Source organism: Athalia rosae, chromosome 5 (genome assembly GCF_917208135.1).
Source record: "Athalia rosae chromosome 5, iyAthRosa1.1, whole genome shotgun sequence".
NCBI classification, from domain to species: domain Eukaryota; kingdom Metazoa; phylum Arthropoda; class Insecta; order Hymenoptera; family Athaliidae; genus Athalia; species Athalia rosae.
This window is the reverse complement of record NC_064030.1, coordinates 5,405,238-5,423,031: the sequence shown is the minus strand read 5'-3', so window position 1 is coordinate 5,423,031 and position 17,794 is coordinate 5,405,238. Positions and strand designations below refer to the sequence as shown.

Below are 17,794 nucleotides of genomic sequence, written 5' to 3'. Positions count from 1 at the left end.
TCGCCCAAGGTTTTACGGAATATCAATAAAAGATAATAGTTGGTACGAGGCGATGGTATCCCCGCGCTGCCGCGAAGACCTCGGATACCGATTGTATTTTTTGTTCCTTCGTTTTTTACACTCCCATCGAACTTTGTTTCCTTTCCTTCTCACTCGAGCCACACGCCTCGGGATTATTGTGATTTCGGATAGCCTGTTGAATAAAGTCTACGAATTCGCGATTCGATTAGAATTAATGAAATTTCATGCCTCGAATGGTTCGCCTCGCGCATGGATAAGCCCAGAAGTGTCGGCTGAGAATTCGCGGGTAGCTCGTATTATTATACTATATATACGGGGGTACGTGCGTTTAAGGGATGAAAATTTTGCAGCCTAGGAGGGTATCGGGTTCGAGAACTTGAGATTGTTCAACATCTGGCAAAATATTTGTTGCCCTCCGCGTTCCCCGAGACCTCCCAAGGGAGTAATTAGCCCCCGTCACATTTTCTTGCGGAAGGGAGGATCCGGGCTTCGTGTTACCTCCTCTCCCTTTTTCTCCCGTCCGACTGCACCGGAGAAACAAGAGGAGATCTGGCGAGAATAAAGGAGGAAAATCTTTGCGAAGGAATGGCACGCGTGAATCTGTCAATCGGCGGATGCGCGCTCGCTAACGGACGAACGTACACGTATGGAACGGGAGGCGTTGCCCGAAGAACGGAGGGTTCCGCGCGGCACCGGAAGCGAATCCCCGCACCCAGGAAGTCTCGCTTTTCTTCTGTTTGTCCAAGTGTGTCGCGTTGCGTGCGTGCGATGCTTTTGACGGGGCCCCCTCTTTCCCCAAATTTCAGGTCGGGGTTGTTTTGCTTTGTGCCCTTCTTGCCCCCGTGAAAGCATCGCCCGAGGTTATTTTCAATTCTGGACGAAACTTTTCCAGAAACTCGGGAAACTTATGTAACGCGTTACAGATTATTTCTCGAGTCAATGACGCGGCCGACCCTCGTATTCTTTTTTCAAAGGACTGCGGTGGGGGACGGCCATTAGCGCTAACACAAATAATGCCATCCCCGCGTCTAATGAATGGTTTCGTAAGGTCTGAAAAAACGTAGAGAGAAAAAAGCGTCGGAATAACGTAGAAACTGGAAGTTCTACTTGTTTCGAGCGATGGAAGTTCGACGGCGATTCGGCGAGAGAACTCGAATCATTCCGAGACGTATGTTCTGTTTCAGGGAAGGGACGGCTTTACCCAGCCTACAGCCTCAGCGGCAGTGAGGGCGAAGAGAACTCTCCGAGTCTTCGCGGAGGTCGCGCTTACCCTTCGAATTCTCATCCGACCAATCAAGTTCAGCACAATCACTACAACTCGAACCAGCACAAACAGCGGGCCTACCAACACCCTCTTTTTCACGTGCCGGGGAGCGGGGCTGGACTCAGCGATACTCCGACCTCGGGCAACGCTTCCGACGAAACTCTAACCGACAGCGAACTCACCAACCTCGCCCGGGACTCGACTCTTCTCGTTCATAACGGTGAGTGGGAGATCTTTCGACTCGTTCGACGTTCGACATCGGGTAGGCTGAAATATCGGCGTTGCAAAAATTTATAACCGCTGAAGTATACGTTTGCCACGCTTTGTCGCGGCAATGAGTCAAGGGTTGTCAAAATTGGTAAATCGCAATAACTGAAAATCGTGTCCCCGCATTACTCAAAGATGATGGATGACGATCGCGTACACCACGGTGAGCGCGAGGTGGAAGGTTCGGAAGGCTCCGGTTTCTCTATGGACCTAATGTCGAGTCTCGGTAAGCGAAACCGTCAGGATGACGCATCGCCCCGAGGATACCGTAGGTCGGGTTTTTCCGGATTCTCTCGATGTCCCAAATCCTCAAATATACTCAGTGCCTGTTTTATCACCCCTCCATCGGGGTCAAGACTCGTCGGAAAATCCACGATACACGCGTACGCCGAGCAAATTTTTTTCTGTACAAGATACATCAGATGCGCCCGACGGGCGTGATCTGGGTGTCGTTAATTTCGTTTCTCTCGTCTCTCTGTTGCGAAATTCTTCTCCTCTCTCACGCACCTTTTGTGACACTTTAACTTTCGTTGAAGAGGTTGAGAGTTTCGCTGTACAAGAGTGAAAGCGAAAGGTAGAAGAGCGCAAAAAAAACGGAGAATAGTAGCGACAGAAGTGCGAAAGTTGGTCAGAAGAGTACCCCGCGTACAATAGATTACGATCAAGGGAAAGCTGTAACGATCGAGGTCCTCTCGAAAAACTCTTTATAAATCGCTGCTCGAAGAGCACTCCGGTGATTTTCGATTCTTCGAGCGATCAGGGGCGTCGCAACGGGCGTTCGGTTCAACAAACGCACGAGTGCCGGACGGGCGATGCCCCGATTCGTTTCGTTGCCGAGGAAAAAAATTCATGAATTCACTCATACGTGGCCAGGTTACGCTCGTTCTTCCCCGGGAATCTAATGCGGAGGAGCCGCAGCGGCAACGTAACCGTGTCTAAACGGATAGAGCGATTCTTTTGTGCTCCGAACGAACGTCATCCATCATACGGGTCAATTCTCAGTCGAGCAAATATCCCCGATGGTAAAACACATCCCGAACAACGATTGGGTGCATTCTGCGGCCACCCTCTCCGCGCCACGTCGTTCACCCTCCTGGGCGAACGAGTAATTACCCAGAAATCTGCATGACACTGGAATCCGCATGATTCGACGATTGTATCGAGCTCGTAGAGCACATTTTCGTACGGTACGAACTGCCGAACGTATAGTCGTACCGGGGTGCATTACGGCGACGTTGAGTTCCCGAAACGCGGTCCACCGGATGCCATTTAATAAGCACGCGTCTTCAATCATCTTCTCCTAGGTCTCCGAGGTGGTGCGTGCAACGGCGGCGGCGGCGGTGGCGGGGGATGTAATAAGTATACATACATCATTGTGTGAGCCTTCGCAGCACCGTCGGGGATTACGCCATTAGCATTAATATCATCATCGAGGGATTTTTGTATTAGTTACGCCCTCGTGTGACGAATTCACCCGCGGTATATTCAAGAACACGAGGCGCCGCGGTTCCACCTTCGTACCATTCATTCGTACACGAGCCAATGTAATGTCTTGATCCTTGAGCTGCTGCGTAATGAGACGGAAGTAATACGGCGTGCTTTACTTTCGAGAGGATCCCTGGGTCGGTCACGGTTCGGGTGGGTAGTTACTTGATGTGCGGGCAATTTTCATTCATGAATCAATTCCTCGACCCCATACACTAGTCTGGTCTAGTCGATCTGAAATCTACGAGGAGAAGATCGAATAATTACTTTATCTAGGAGGTCGGAGGTCGGGTATCACGGGCGTCCAGATGTATTCAAAAACGGGCGATTCGTGCAGTTGAAGAATAAAATTAGGACTATGAGATTCCTGGTTTTCGCCTCCTGTGACCCCCTTGCCTGATCGCAACTTTACCTCTCGACGTCAGAGTAGACCGACCCATTTTATCGGCGGTATTCCTGATCAGCGATCGACCGATTGTGGTTTCTAAATGACTTCGCCGATTATCTGGCTTCGCAGCATCGTGTACCTTTTACTCAAGGGAATATCGAGGAAACTTGAGTCTTCGGTTATCGGTATAGGACGTCTCTCAAGGGTAACGGAAAATGAAAAAACAATGCTGGGGAATAGAGGGAGAGAAATGATGATGAAAAATATTCTGAAATCGAAGAGTCATGTTCTACGATCTCAACTTACTTTCACCCCGCACGCAATATGTGAATGCGAGTGTATGGAAGGCGGGTTATGTGTTGAAATGATTCTGACGGGAAAAAAGGCGCCTCGAGGGCACTCAAGGAACGCACGGTGGTCAGAAAAGTAGGAAAGGATGGAGTAGAGTTATATTATACATCCTGCTACCGGGGGGAGAAAAAATAAATTCCGAATGATTGGAGTAAATAGGAAGCAGATTTTATTTTCTGGTACCCATGAGTCAACAGTATCGGATTTTAGATCTGAATTATTTTCTTCAACCGCAGTGAAAAAATAGCGCAGAGATTAATTTGAAGTATGGAGGGCGGGGGGGATGGGTCATCTTTCTATTTTCTATACTTTACGCTTTCCTTTCGCCTCCTGCTTCATACTCCACGTCACGGCCACTCAACTGAGCTTCTTTTCTCTCGTTATGATACAAATTATAACGACCTTTGTTACTGAGGCTGAACCCCGTCGTCCACTTCCAACAATGGCGACCCTTTCAAGATGTCCACACCATCTACGGAGCGAATCTCTTTCGCCTTGCCTTCTTGACATGAAAATCCGAAGATATTCGGATACATAGAATCTCAACATTCAACAAACTCCGCAACTGCTGTATTTGACGCCCGTTCGATACCGATGGAACTCGTGTATTGGCCTGGTTACTAGGGTGGGTTGAAAAATTTTTTTTTTTTATTTTCTTAGCGTGGGGGCAGAATCTGTACCTGATGGAAAAAGAGAATTTTTCAAATGTGAAAAAAATTTTTTACTTGATATTTTGGGTTAGCTCACTCGTTTTTTAAGTAAATAATTAAACAAGTGAGGTACTTACAGCAAAAAATTTTTTTTCACCCAATGATTACTTGATCGATTGCATGAGTAGATGATTTTGGCTTTTAGATTTGGATTTTGGAGCTGATTATACGTGAGATTACCCTTGAAAAGCCAAAGAAAGAATCGATTCTTGGGCCAAAAGTAAAGTAGTTTGAAAATTGATTGTATTACACTTTTCTTACGTATTTTGATCTCAGGAAACCGAATCTGAAAGGAAAATTAATCTATCTCTAAAACTGGCCGAGTTATCGCCAATTTTCAGCTTTTTGGGGTCAAAAATAAAAAATTGATTTTTCAGTCTATCTCGATGTAATTTGAGCTCAGGAATCCGAATCCGGAAGAAAAATTGGTCTATCTTCAAAAATGACCGAGTTATTTCCATTTTTTCGCATTTTTTGGTACAAATTTGAGGATATCTCGAAGGGAAAAAATCGTAGCTCAATTTGGACAACGGATTCGTGTTCCTGAGGTCAAAATACACAAGAAAAGTGCCATACGATCGTTTTTAAAAAATAAAAATTTTTGGCCAAAATTTGAAAAAATCGTAAGGGGTACCCCTTGGAAAAATCTCAAATTTTGACCAAAATTTTTTATTTTTTAAAATCGATTGTATGGCACTTTTCTTGTGTATTTTGACCTCAGGAACACGAATCCGTTGTCCAAATTGAGCTACGATTTTTTCCCTTCGAGATATCCTCAAATTTGTACCAAAAAATGCGAAAAAATGGAAATAACTCGGTCATTTTTGAAGATAGACCAATTTTTCTTCCGGATTCGGATTCCTGAGCTCAAATTACATCGAGATAGACTGAAAAATCAATTTTTTATTTTTGACCCCAAAAAGCTGAAAATTGGCGATAACTCGGCCAGTTTTAGAGATAGATTAATTTTCCTTTCAGATTCGGTTTCCTGAGATCAAAATACGTAAGAAAAGTGTAATACAATCAATTTTCAAACTACTTTACTTTTGGCCCAAAAATCGATTCTTTCTTTGGCTTTTCAAGGGTAATCTCACGTATAATCAGCTCTGAAATCCAAATCTGAAAGCCAAAATCATCAACTCATGCAATTGATCGAGTGATCATCAATCATTCGCTGTTGGGAGCAGAAAAATTATAAGACATATCGATTGGTTTCAGTCGTAAACCCACTTTGATTCGTCGCAATCTATGCATGGGTCGAAATATTCGAATTTCTCAATTCACCAGCAAACCCGAGCTTAGCTGGAGTCAGGTAGCCACGGGCGCGCGGTTTGTTGTGGGGCGTCACCTCTGCTCAGCCCCCAAGGTGACGTCTCACAACAAAGCGCTACGCTGCTGGCTGCGCTGATTCCAGCGTAGCTCGGGTTTGCTCGTAGACCAAAAATCTTGAATATTTGGAGCACACATATCCTCAAATTTATGGTAAAAAAAGCGACAAAATGGCGATAACTTGGTCAATTCTATAGATAGATCATTTTGGCTTCCAGATTCGGATTCCTGAGATCAAAATACGTAAGAAAAGCATATTAAACCCAATTAGAAAAATGATTTTTTTTTGCTCAAAAATCGAATTTTTCTTCGGTTTTTCGTGCAGATTGGCAAGATAGTTGAAAACACTTGGCCCCGAAATTCATGATTTGCCAAATAGTCGAACGTTGTGTTTAATTATTCAAACGTCCAATCACTACGATTACAAGTGTGGAAATCTATTTGAACCTTATACATACCTCTATAGAGTGTTCCGCTTCCCGGTGATATTTTTAATTTCAACACCCGTAATAAGCTGATGTAACAGCGGTCAATCTCGGATATTCCGAGGTAAGAAGGCGAGCTATTGAAAAATGAATAGCCATAAGGTAGCTATAGCCCGCGGTTATTGATCCACAAAGAAAGACCTAGTTTCGAAACCGAAAATACCCCTGCTCCTGCATACCAAAGACGCCCACTCAACTTCTATTCATGAAAATTCGCGTAGGAAACCACATCCAGATGCACTCGTATGACGAGAAAAGTTATCGAGTTAGCCAAAATCTGGGTTCGTACATTTCCCAAGTTCAAACATCATAATTTTCGTATATTTTCCATGTACATCTATCGTATCTCACACTTTTCCAAGGATGAATTTATGAAAGGCACAATTTTCAATATATCGAAATTCAATCCAGCCCGTACGTTATTCCGAACTACAGACTCATGAATCGAGACGATATGAACACGAAAACAAAGAATCGATGTACATGTTTTTTCGGAAGGTCTGGTCTCCCACGTTTCCCTCGTTTCTTCCCAGTTTTCTTTAGGTCTGGTGCCGCCTCTCCACCTCCACCGTATTCTGTTTTGCGCCCAATTTGCGGCCCATCATCGCTACGGAAGAAGCAATTTCTAACTTAAATGAAACTCGCCTCCGCCCCTACCGCCGCTATCTCTTTTTCTCCTTTATGACTTGTGCTCTATTTTTCTCTCTCATACTTTACTGCAACGCCGATCGGTGAATATCCGAGGAAAAACCCTTTTACCATGAGTGGCCGGAGATACGAAAGCCGCCTTGAATTTTCATAAGATACGTTTCGAAAGCGAGTTCTGTAAATTTATCGATCCATCGAACACCGGGAACTTTATGAGCTTCTTTTTTGTTCGGGTTGAAGAAAAAACAAAATTTCCGCTGCAGTTTTAGCGTGGGGATAATTTTTGCACGATATCACGCGTAGGTATCTTCGAGGATGAAAAACCGCTTTTAGAACTTGACGATTCCGTCTGCCCGCCGCGATGCCGAGGATTAGTTTGCCTTTAGATAACCGAATCAGTAAGGGTTTGCTGTATTTAATGAAACTATTACCGCACATTGATTGCTAAACTTGGTAGCGGAGGAGATTATGGAAGTTCGTCTCAGTTTGTAGGCAATCTCAAAGTTGTAGTACGGCTCATTGGCTCGCTTTGTCGACGAGACATTTCGATCTTAATCGTGATGGGGAAGTATGGCATAGCCGCGTTACCGCCCCCAACCCCATCCGAGCTTTTGGCAAAGCCTTTATTATAACCTCATTTATATTATCGTGGAACGTCATTAATCGCAACTCCCGCGAAAACGTTAACGAACGGAGCTATCGCTGACAAAATTCTTCCAAGTCCGTAGCGATTCGCGGGGACGTATTTCGCGGTAGTAACTCTCCAGATAACTGAACCGATTATTGGATACTCCGTAGCGACGCTACGAAGTATAGGTACCTGTATCTCACCTACACCGTTCGTCTATAGCTTATACACCAAAGCCCGCGGTAGTTCGATAGCTGGAAACCATTTTAAAGCTGGTTTAACCGTCGGGGATGCTTATGGCTGAGCTAGGGCGTTTGTGGTCGGTCAAGCTCGGTTAACGGCCTATAACGGCCTATAACGGAGGCATTAGCTCGGCTATTGCGGATAGAAGTGATCTCGGGTGATGCCGCAGTTGCGATGGAAAGTCAGGCGGCGGGGCTTCGCAACGTTACGGAGTCGAGGCGAAAAGTGCAGCAAAGAAATGGAACGAAAATGGTGGTCGAAGGTAGTAGGGGGCGTAGAGGCGAACACCTGCACAGGCACTAAGGCCCGAGTAATTCCATTGACTTGCCGACCGGTAGATCATACGGCGGTTATCGCTCGAGCCCTCTGGTCGTTGGTCGAACGCTCGCGGTTCACTTACCTTTTCCTTTTAAATTTTATGTTAACTTCTATCAGGTGTTTTCATCGTTGAATTTTACCGGGGAAACTGGAAAGCTCACCTGCCGCGCGTGCTTCCGTCGTTTCACTTACGTGTGTTCCAAGTCTGAAAAGTACGGTGCATTTGTTGAGGGCGTGACCCGAGATAAACGGCACTCTGAAAAAGCAGACAGGTAATTTCCCGCATCCCAGTTAGGGTGGATGGTAATAACAGTCCATCGACGAGCGAGCGATCCGAAACGCGATTTTCTCAGCGATGTAATACAAGTTTATCACGAGGTATAACGTGGCCCCGCACTTTGAAGAAAGTAAAAAGATGAAGTGGCCCGTTGATGTATGTGAATAACTTTCGGTAGACTCGGTCCATCTAGTCATCCGTAGATACAGGCGGAGTTTTTCCGCGATCCCCGGTGGCCACCCGCCTACATGTTTATGTATGTCCGCCTGATTGCGAAAGAAGACGGCAGTTTGTCTCTGATGTCGACCACCCTCCGAACGGCGGGTGCGCCAGGGGGGGGCGAGTAAGAAACACAGGGAGAAGTCGTGGTCGAGTAGGTAGCCACCGTCCGCGTGGCCGCGTAACTATAACCTTCCTCGGAACTTGGCGATTCCCGAGGGAAAAAAGGACACCTTACGTCTGATTTGGGTCCCGGAAACTTTGTCTTTTCACCTCGACCCTCCCGGCTACGTCCTCCGTCCCACCCGGCGATCCGCGGTCTCGCGTCATCTCCTCGCCTTATACCCTCCACTTGTTTACGAATTACCCCCTCATTTACATCCTTTTGTCATTCCCTGCGGACAGAATTTAATTTCCATGTTTTCGAAGGAACAAACTTCGCCGCTTTTTGTAGAAAAAAAATAAAAATAAATAAATAAATAAAATAAACAGAAAATAAAATGGAACAAGTCGGAAAGGTCGGCGACAAAATAAGACGAAATAAGATAAGATGCGTCTCGAGAAACTCTCTCTGTCTACCTGCGAAATATTCGTCCTTCCGTATTAAATTTTTCCCTTAACGCACTTATCACAACATCCGCGGAATTACCGTTGGCTAACGAGTGATTCAATTTCAGCTGAACCCTTTTCAACCTCCAGAGTGCAGAGTAGCCAATTTTTTCACTCTCCAAAATCACGCCCTCGACCTCGAGAAGGTCTTTGAAATCCGTTGGCGGGTCCTTTTCCCGAAATATAAATACCGAGACGAGTGGTACGTGTAGCTGAATTTTTTTGACGGTGGATGCGACAGAAGCGTCGAGAAATAAGGGCGGCCACGGCAGTGACCGCTGCAACGAAGTTCGGTGTGCGACGACGAGAAAACGAAACGAGGTGGTTCGCTGCGGGTTTCTGAGTAACTCTGTTCGATCGGTACGGCAAGAAGACCTCGCTCGGGTCCGCAAACAATGGTTGAAGTTTCGAATGAAAGAATTCAGTGAGCGAAAAAGACGCGGTGGAATGTAATTTGTTGCTCAAGAGACAATGGAGACGCGAAACACGGTAGACAAGGGATAACCTGGTGGACGAAAGACAAGGGGCCAGTGCCGCGCACGGAAAGGAGAAAAGCAAAGACGCAGAATTTTCTCTCTCTCTATATATATATAGAGCTATCTCTTCCACGCGTTCAAGAAACAATTTCGTTCGTTTCTCGGTATACGTACGTTCGTTGAATCGCGACTTTGAAGTTTTCTAATCCAACCTCGAACGCATTCCACTCGTACCCCTAACAGTAATTCAACCTTTATCTCAAAAGTCGCGCGACTCGTTTGAGACAACCAGTGAGCTATACGGTCGCGGTTCAAGCTTTTAGATTTTACGTTCGTTGTGCCCGGTGGTGCCGTTGCTGCGGTTGCGGAAAATGAAAAGTAGAATAGTTAGAGGTAAAAAGCGAGTAAGCGACAACCCGCAAGTCCGACCGGAGACACACAAGTGAGGATTCAATCTGATTCTCTTTCCGGATTCTCGAACAAATACCTATCTTCGAAATACGATCGGGGATTGTCTTTTTACTCGACGCTCCACGCAAATATTTATTTACCAGTTCGCGTTGCGGAAAAACAAAGAGAACACAACGTCCGTTCTATCGAGAAACGAAGGGTAGATTCGCCCTGATTCTATTTCATCCGAAAAATTTCACCGGTAATCTCGTGGATGGGAAAAAATTCGAAGAAAATGAGAATCTTGCAGTCGGAAATCTTATGCCTGGCAACATTGATTTCTCATTTTCAGAAATATCTTGCCTACCCAGCGATGCCTCGTACCATTTTTCCTTCCCTAAAGTAGATCAAGTGCGGGAAACTACCGAAAAGAAAGAAACTAAGTTTTTAAATTTAGTTTGCCTCTTAAATTGGCAAGGCGGAGCCTCGAAGCGGCGAAATGGGGGCCTGAGTCTTTGCCTCGGCTGTTGCTTCGCTTTTCCTGTCTTTTCTTTCATTTTATTTCTCTCCACTCACGCGTGTATATCTATATACCGATATACCTGACTACATGCGGGCTAAAAAAAAAAAAAAAGAAATCTCTTAATTTTCGCTCGTCACTCCTTGTTTGTTCAGTTTACATGAGCCGGTTTCCATTGTTTCTGACCATCGATACACGGTCACACTGTAAACTTCGGTGATAATCGCTTACCGTAACACACAAGCCATGGTCTTGTAACCATAAATCGTAAATATGACTCGTAATTGAAAATGGCAGCACAAAGCGTGCATTATGTGAATTACCTCATACCCCATAATTTCCTCGAACAAGCCAACGGTACAAAGCAATACACGAAAAATTCACCGTCTCCTTCCCTCTCCTACCCCATTTCATTCTTCATCTCCCGTCGTCCAGACTTTATTATAGAATGGTCCGTTCACAATACGTCGCTTGTATTTCTTGGAGGCCCTCCTGGCGAACAAATAGCAGCTAGCTCGCTGCTTATGATATACATCAAAAAAGAAGTTGAAGATCTGGTGGAACGCAACCACGCTCCGACATTATAGACAAAGTCAAAGAGTATTTCTCGAACGCACGGATGTGGAACAGGCTGTGTCACGGTGTTATCCCGAGGGTGAGTCGTTCGTCGTGCAAAAAGCGGGGCGAGAGGAGATATCGATGCCCCGCTGATTACGATGCCTCCCACACGACAACGTACAGCTCCTCTGGAGTTTCGAAATATTTAACGCGCAATTGTTGGCTGAACCAACCCGGAAACTCCGACGGAAATAAAATTCCGGAGTGTAGCGAAGACGTCGTCGATGAATTTTCGAATAGCTCGTCAATCTCAGGCACTCCGGGACGAAGTCAAGAATGAAAATAACCCTCGCAAAGAAATCAGAAATTAAGAAGAGCGTGATCCGGTTATAATTCGTTTTTGGGAGGAGGAAGGAGGTACGTTTTACCGAGTTACTGAAACACGGCTATTAGAAGTCGTCGTGCACACAACCGGTTGGTAGCTAATTGTAAGCGAGCATCAACGCACTATACCTACTCGGAATTAGGCGAGTGGCTCGCTAAAGGCTAAAACAGCATCTCCGCGCCGGTGTGCAAATGCCGGTGCGCGTTTTAATCCGTTTCAAGGGTAGCTTAGAGAGAATGAAAGAGAAGTAAAAAGAGAGAGTGAGAGAGAAAAAGGAAAAGAATCGCGGAGGGGGTTGAAAAAGAAGCGAGAGAGAAAATAGCAGAAACTGATATTTTCTCTCCCGTACACAACGCACGTACCTTCCACCCTCCCACCTTGACGAGGCACAGGGCCCTCCGGTTTGCGAACAGTCAGTGAAATTAAACGGAGTAGCCTCCTCTAGCTTCCTCCTCCTCTCTCTCCCCCATGCCCCGTGGCTTACCGTCCCTTACTGCAGGGTATAGAAGCCACCACCCCTTTATCAGCCATGCCGGTGCCACCTTCGAGGTCCGCTAGACTGTAAACTTTGGGAGTTTATTGTTTCCCGCGCGCCAAGTAATTTAAAACGTCGACCAGAGGACGGTGCCGGTCGCATCCCCGCGTACCTAACTACGGGTTGTGTACGTGCGGCTCGCGTGCCACACTTCCGTCAACTTTCTTCTTTTTTTTTTTTTACACACTCGTCCTGCGGTTACACTTTCGGTCAATCCTTTTGCTCACTTCCTCGCCTCATTGTCGGCCCGGTCTGATTATCTCGTTTCTCAACGAGGTGCGAGGATTTTCCCCGTACTTATTCCAAACCACATTATATATACTTGACTCTATGCAGGGAGTTGAAATACATTCCTGTGAGACATTATTGCTTCGCGTCATTGTGAACTTGATAAAGAAATTAAATTGAAGCATACGACGATCTTTGCACACTCCCAATTCTTCGGATCTAACTGATAATTCTAAGGGAAATCGTTGTTCGCCCTCGATGCGTTATTCTAAATTAGAATTCCTTTTAAAGTCGAGCGATTACTCCGGGCTTTATCATTCCCGAGTAGTCCTCATCTCCTCACGTTGTACTCATACACGGATGAGAATGGATAGAACGGTAAGCAGATATAACGCAGGGACTCGAGATGGCTGCCTTAACCCTTTCCCATTTTCTCTTATACGACTCGCCTCCCGCTGGGCTTCGAACATTGTTACTTTAATTCTGGGCCTTTGATAGCGATATTTCATTTTGAAGCATGGCAAGGCCCAACCGGGTTATTAGTACGGTGATGCCCGCCGGATGATGGGATAACCCCCTCGACTTCCCCCTACCTCTTTTACCCCCGATAACCGACGCACGCCTACGCGCCACCATATTTTTTATTATGTCAGAGCTCAAACGGAATGATAGGGTACCGTAGGAGAAGAATCTCTGACGGAGGTGACTGGGAGAGATGGCGTATAATTTCTCTGGTTATTTTCGTCCGTTTTTTTTTTTTTTTTTGAGCTTCGCGATGACAATCTATCTTTGATTATAAAATTATTCGAATTAAAAATTATTAAAATTATTGACAAAAAAAAGAAGAGAGAAAAATGAATCGACATTCTTTGAACTGTAGCGCTTGTGCATGGTAAATTTCACGCCACACATAAACACGTCGACTTCGAAGTTGAAGGATGAAATCTCCGCCAGCTTATTATCGGTCGTACAAAAACGAGGTGCGCTCTTCGGGGCAGCAGGTGAAATAAATCGTATTTCCATCGAAGAGAATCTGTAGAGCGGACTGCCCTACCCCTCGGGCTTACGCATAAACCATACGCTGAGGTGCAGACTCTCAAGTCTTCGCTCCCACATTAACTAGCTATAAATTACACGCGGTCTTTGGGTGGCCTCGAGCGATCTTTGGTAATCTCGCTTGCGCCGAAGCTAATCGTAAGAATCCCGTATCCGTACAACCGCGATGTGTGGTACGGAGAGAAAAAAAAAAATAATCAGAAAAAAAAGTGAATGCACTCGCGACGCAGAAGCATTGGGTAAACTTGAAAAATATTATTGCATCCCAGATAGCGTCTGTAGAGAATAAGGACAATTAATTTTATCTTTTATTATTACGGTACAGAGAAAAGGACGTCGACCGAGGTTAATAATCCTGATAAATCTTGGGTAATATACAAAAATAATTACGACTGTCAACGGGGCTGATAGAGGTTACTTTTAACGGAGTACGGGGAGTAGAATAACACGGATATCTCTGCGCCACCGACTAATTAAATATCAAATAACTCGCTGTTGAAGAATAAAATTAGAGAGAAGAGAGTAGGGGAAATATTCTCCGTTAGTTTAGCGCAACTACATGGTAGCTGGGTAGCAATTATAAGTCGTCGATTAATGAGTATTTCCAACCCCCCCCCGTTCCATCGCCCTTGGGACCCCTCGGTCTGAGAGCCGAAAGCGACGCGCGAGGCTTTCTTCTACAATGACGAGAGAATCTCGACTCAACTCCCATGGAAAACGTAATGGACGAGTGTAACAACACACCTCGGTTAGCTATTCGTTGCCAACTTGGTGAAACTTGTTCGCCGCTGCACCTTGTTATAAGTTGCAACTTCGGGCATAAATCAGTTTCTCGGTATCGCATTATACGTAAGGCGTTACTTGGTTTAAGATATTTCAAAACACGGCTAACGAGTAACCCGTGCGTTGAGTGACTCGTGAAACCGAAGCTACTCGTGATATGTTCATGCGGTTGAGTTCATGGTAATTCAAATCTCGAGAATATTAGCTCTAGTTTTAGAAACTGACTGAAGTCGGTTCCCCGTGTCGTAGGTTGGACATACACGCCTCGAACATACAGACGTGGGGTTTTGGGGCATTGACTGTAAAATAATGAAAATTTATGACCACTCCCCGGTCGCGCCTCTTTGGCATGCAACTCTCAGCACCCACCCGGCGGACGGAGCAAGGGCGAGGCTTCTTCGCCTCCGTTGCTCGAGATCAAAATGGGGACGAAAGGGGTGAAAAAGTAAAGGCCATGAAGTGCAGGCGTGAGCATGGCTCGTTTGTAGAGCTTTTAAGGGCTCCGCGAGAGCAAAATTCACCCCGAAGTAGCTTGTGAAAATGTACTTTTACCCGACACCCGATTCTCATAAATCACAACTGAATTCAGCTCCGTGTAATTTTGAGTGCCGCTGTTGTCCAATCCTACGGTATATATTTTTCAAACAATTTTCACAAAGTTTCGGGCACGGATGGGTGGACGTCGTTGTGGGCAGGCACCGATACTTCCAACTTCCAATGACTATACTTTCCGAGAGATTGAAACCCCTTTGTAGGCTTATCAGTGTCCATAAAAACCTGGAAGCAAGGCTCTTACGGTATAGAATAGCCTCAAATTAAGGATTCTTGTTTTTTAGCTGTATTTAATTAGAAAAATTCTCTCCTCCTCGTTTTATTTATCTACAGCGTCATTTTGTCTTTCGATTTTACTTACTAACAAGCTCCGATATTTTTATCTCCCAAACGCATTGGTGAGTCACCGGTTGAAATTAAATATACATGTAGAATTTTCTCGTATTCGTTTCGATGCCGCTGACGGATAAAAGATGACTGTTGAATTTGATTGACCAATTATACGGAATTGCCGGTGACACTCGACATTTTACGAGATCAATTTGCGGTACTGTTCGATAATTTCGGAAACACGCGCAGAGTGTTGGAATGAATATTTAGGCGGTGCTAATGCGATAATATCCGTACCAAAAATGGTATCGATGCCGATACGCCGAATATACAGAAATGTGATTCCGTGGAGAAAATCCGAGCGGAGCGAAACGCGAGGAAACGCTCTCGATATTGAAATTCACTACGTGAAATTTCGCCGCGCAAATTCGATATAATATATAATTCAAGAAAGACCTTGAATCTCCTGCAACTCTCTAACCTTTCAACCCAACTTTACCTATCGCTATCCTTTCCTAACCTTCCCTAACGCGGTGCGAGTGAAATCAGCCAAACCGAGTCGAGCGAAGCCATACCCTCGAACAGTCGGTTTATCACCGAGGACGTTAATTGATAAAACAACCTCGATATAATTTATGTGTAAATCGAGTTAGTCGAGGGTTTTAGTTATTTATACCCCCCCGATTCGGAGGAATTTCGTGGTACCGTGGAAAATTCTGAAGCGTTAATTAGACAAGATTAATCCCTGATCCACCATTCCGAACTCGTTACCTCTTTCTCGATGACGGCGCACCATTTTTACATCCTTGTCATTGCACTCCGTGCATCGTCATTCGACGGAGAGAAATTGAATGAAAAGAAAAAAAAACGAAAAACAGACGAATGTTAGAAAAAGAACAAAATACCTGCACCACGGATCGAAAAGATTTTCCCTTTCGTTCAAAAACTTGACCGCATCCAAAGCTGGAAAATTCATAAAATTTATCCATATGTAACGTAAACTTATACTTGTATATACCGAAAGGTGATCGCAATTTTATTCGACGTGGTTAAAATTAATTATCGTGGCCTGAGAAAGCAAAACGGGAAGACGGACATTCTCTGACTGACCAGGTGTAATTCGTGGGTATCTATAACGAGCAGGTAGTTGGTAAGCATCGAGCGAACTTTTCGGCACGACTTCCCCAGCAGACCAAGGCGAATGCTTCGGACCTCGGTGCATTCCACGCACGTGCGTAACCCCCTCTGAGCCTCATCAACCCCCGACAGACCCCACCCATTTACTACCTCGAATTCCCCGCTGCCCTCAAAGTAGCGTGGGCAGAGCAGGGCTCGCTCACTTTCTACGCCCTGTGGCAGCTTTCGCTCTTCAGTCTTCAGCATTCAGCCTTTGGCCTCCGAACACCATCTTTTCCATTCTTATAGTGAGCATGAGACACGTCAAATTATGTCGACTTTTATGATGTCCTAGCCGGTGCGCTCACCCTCGTCAAATTTAAGATGCGACCCAACGTGATATACAAGTGTAGAGAAATAAGGGGGGGGGGGGGGGGGGGGATTCAGTTTTGTCCACGCGCCTGGCGCATCGTATCCGTTTCACGAATACCGCCCGTGGTTGTCGTTGGTAGACACGAGAATTCATCGGCAGGTTCATTCGGAGAGCGAGAAAATAATGAATTTTTTAATGATCTCAAGCGGTTCGAAGACGTGTTCTCGAGTTGGGAAAAACTATTCAAATGAGAAAGTTGAATTGATGACAAAGAACCGGTAAACTTCTTTCTCGATTCATATACGAATTATACATTCGAAAAGGGACTAAAGACGGATGCAACAAAGATAGGAATTTCTTTGGAGATATTCAAAATGGAAGTCAGAATTCGAAAGAAGAGCATTCTAATCTTGCTGAGCAAATAAAAAACGCGGGACAATTACCACATCTATATATATAACACTAACGGTACACAAAAGCAAAGCGATGCACTCCGTGGTATTTCTTAAGTCCAAGATAAATTAGGTCGGGGAATTTACATTTCCATCTTAAACTCTATCCCACAGAGATGGAACAAACTGAACAAATGAAACAAATTACAGCTCGTTCGTCAGTGAAGACGCGAGCTCCGCATACCCCGACGCGACGAGTAGTAACGAAGTCTTCGTTGACGCTGCATTTTGGTATCGTCCCTTATTACTTTGGTTCCTTCAACAAAGGACCGTTACACGCGAAGACGTTCGCTGAGATTTCGGTGAAAAATTCATCTTTCACTTCATGATTTTAATACACTCACATCCCTTTGGTTCCTGAAACTATTTTCAGTTTGGAATCAATCGCGTCATTACCCCCTACCGAATGTGTCGAGCTCGCTTAATCGGACGAAGTTAATTTAGTTCGAGTTAATTTTATGCATCAAGTGCACGCGGCGGAAGGCTCTAAGGATGCTAATTAACACCGAACTCCTTTGAACTGCATATAAAACCGGAACCGGATGTTTCTGTCATCAGTTACGTCGTGGCCACAGTACGGCGACTTGGGAGTATCAAGAGGCGGCGGTATACGTATACCATCGGTTATCAGATGGTCACGGTGACTCAGCGAACGGTCACCGTTCGAAAGCAACGACTCCGAAGTTCTTCCCGCATCGCGTGCAAACATCCGCCGAGTATTTCCAAAAACTTTTTGCAGCCCGGCTTGAAAGACGCGGCTCGCACGGTCGAACGCGGAAAAGAAAATGAGTCAAAAAC

General features: G+C 45.3%; 1 protein-coding gene across 7 annotated transcripts in view; it reads left to right on the top strand.

The window, feature by feature from the left end:
* Positions 1-17,794, top strand: part of LOC105684152 (teneurin-m) — a 374,554-nt gene that overhangs the window by 198,880 nt on the left and 157,880 nt on the right. For all 7 annotated transcript variants that reach the window (XM_048656243.1, XM_048656241.1, XM_048656242.1 and 4 more), the window contains exon 3: positions 1,206-1,505. In XM_048656243.1, the coding sequence (XP_048512200.1) occupies positions 1,206-1,505 (300 nt within the window). The remainder of the gene's footprint in view (positions 1-1,205; positions 1,506-17,794) is intronic.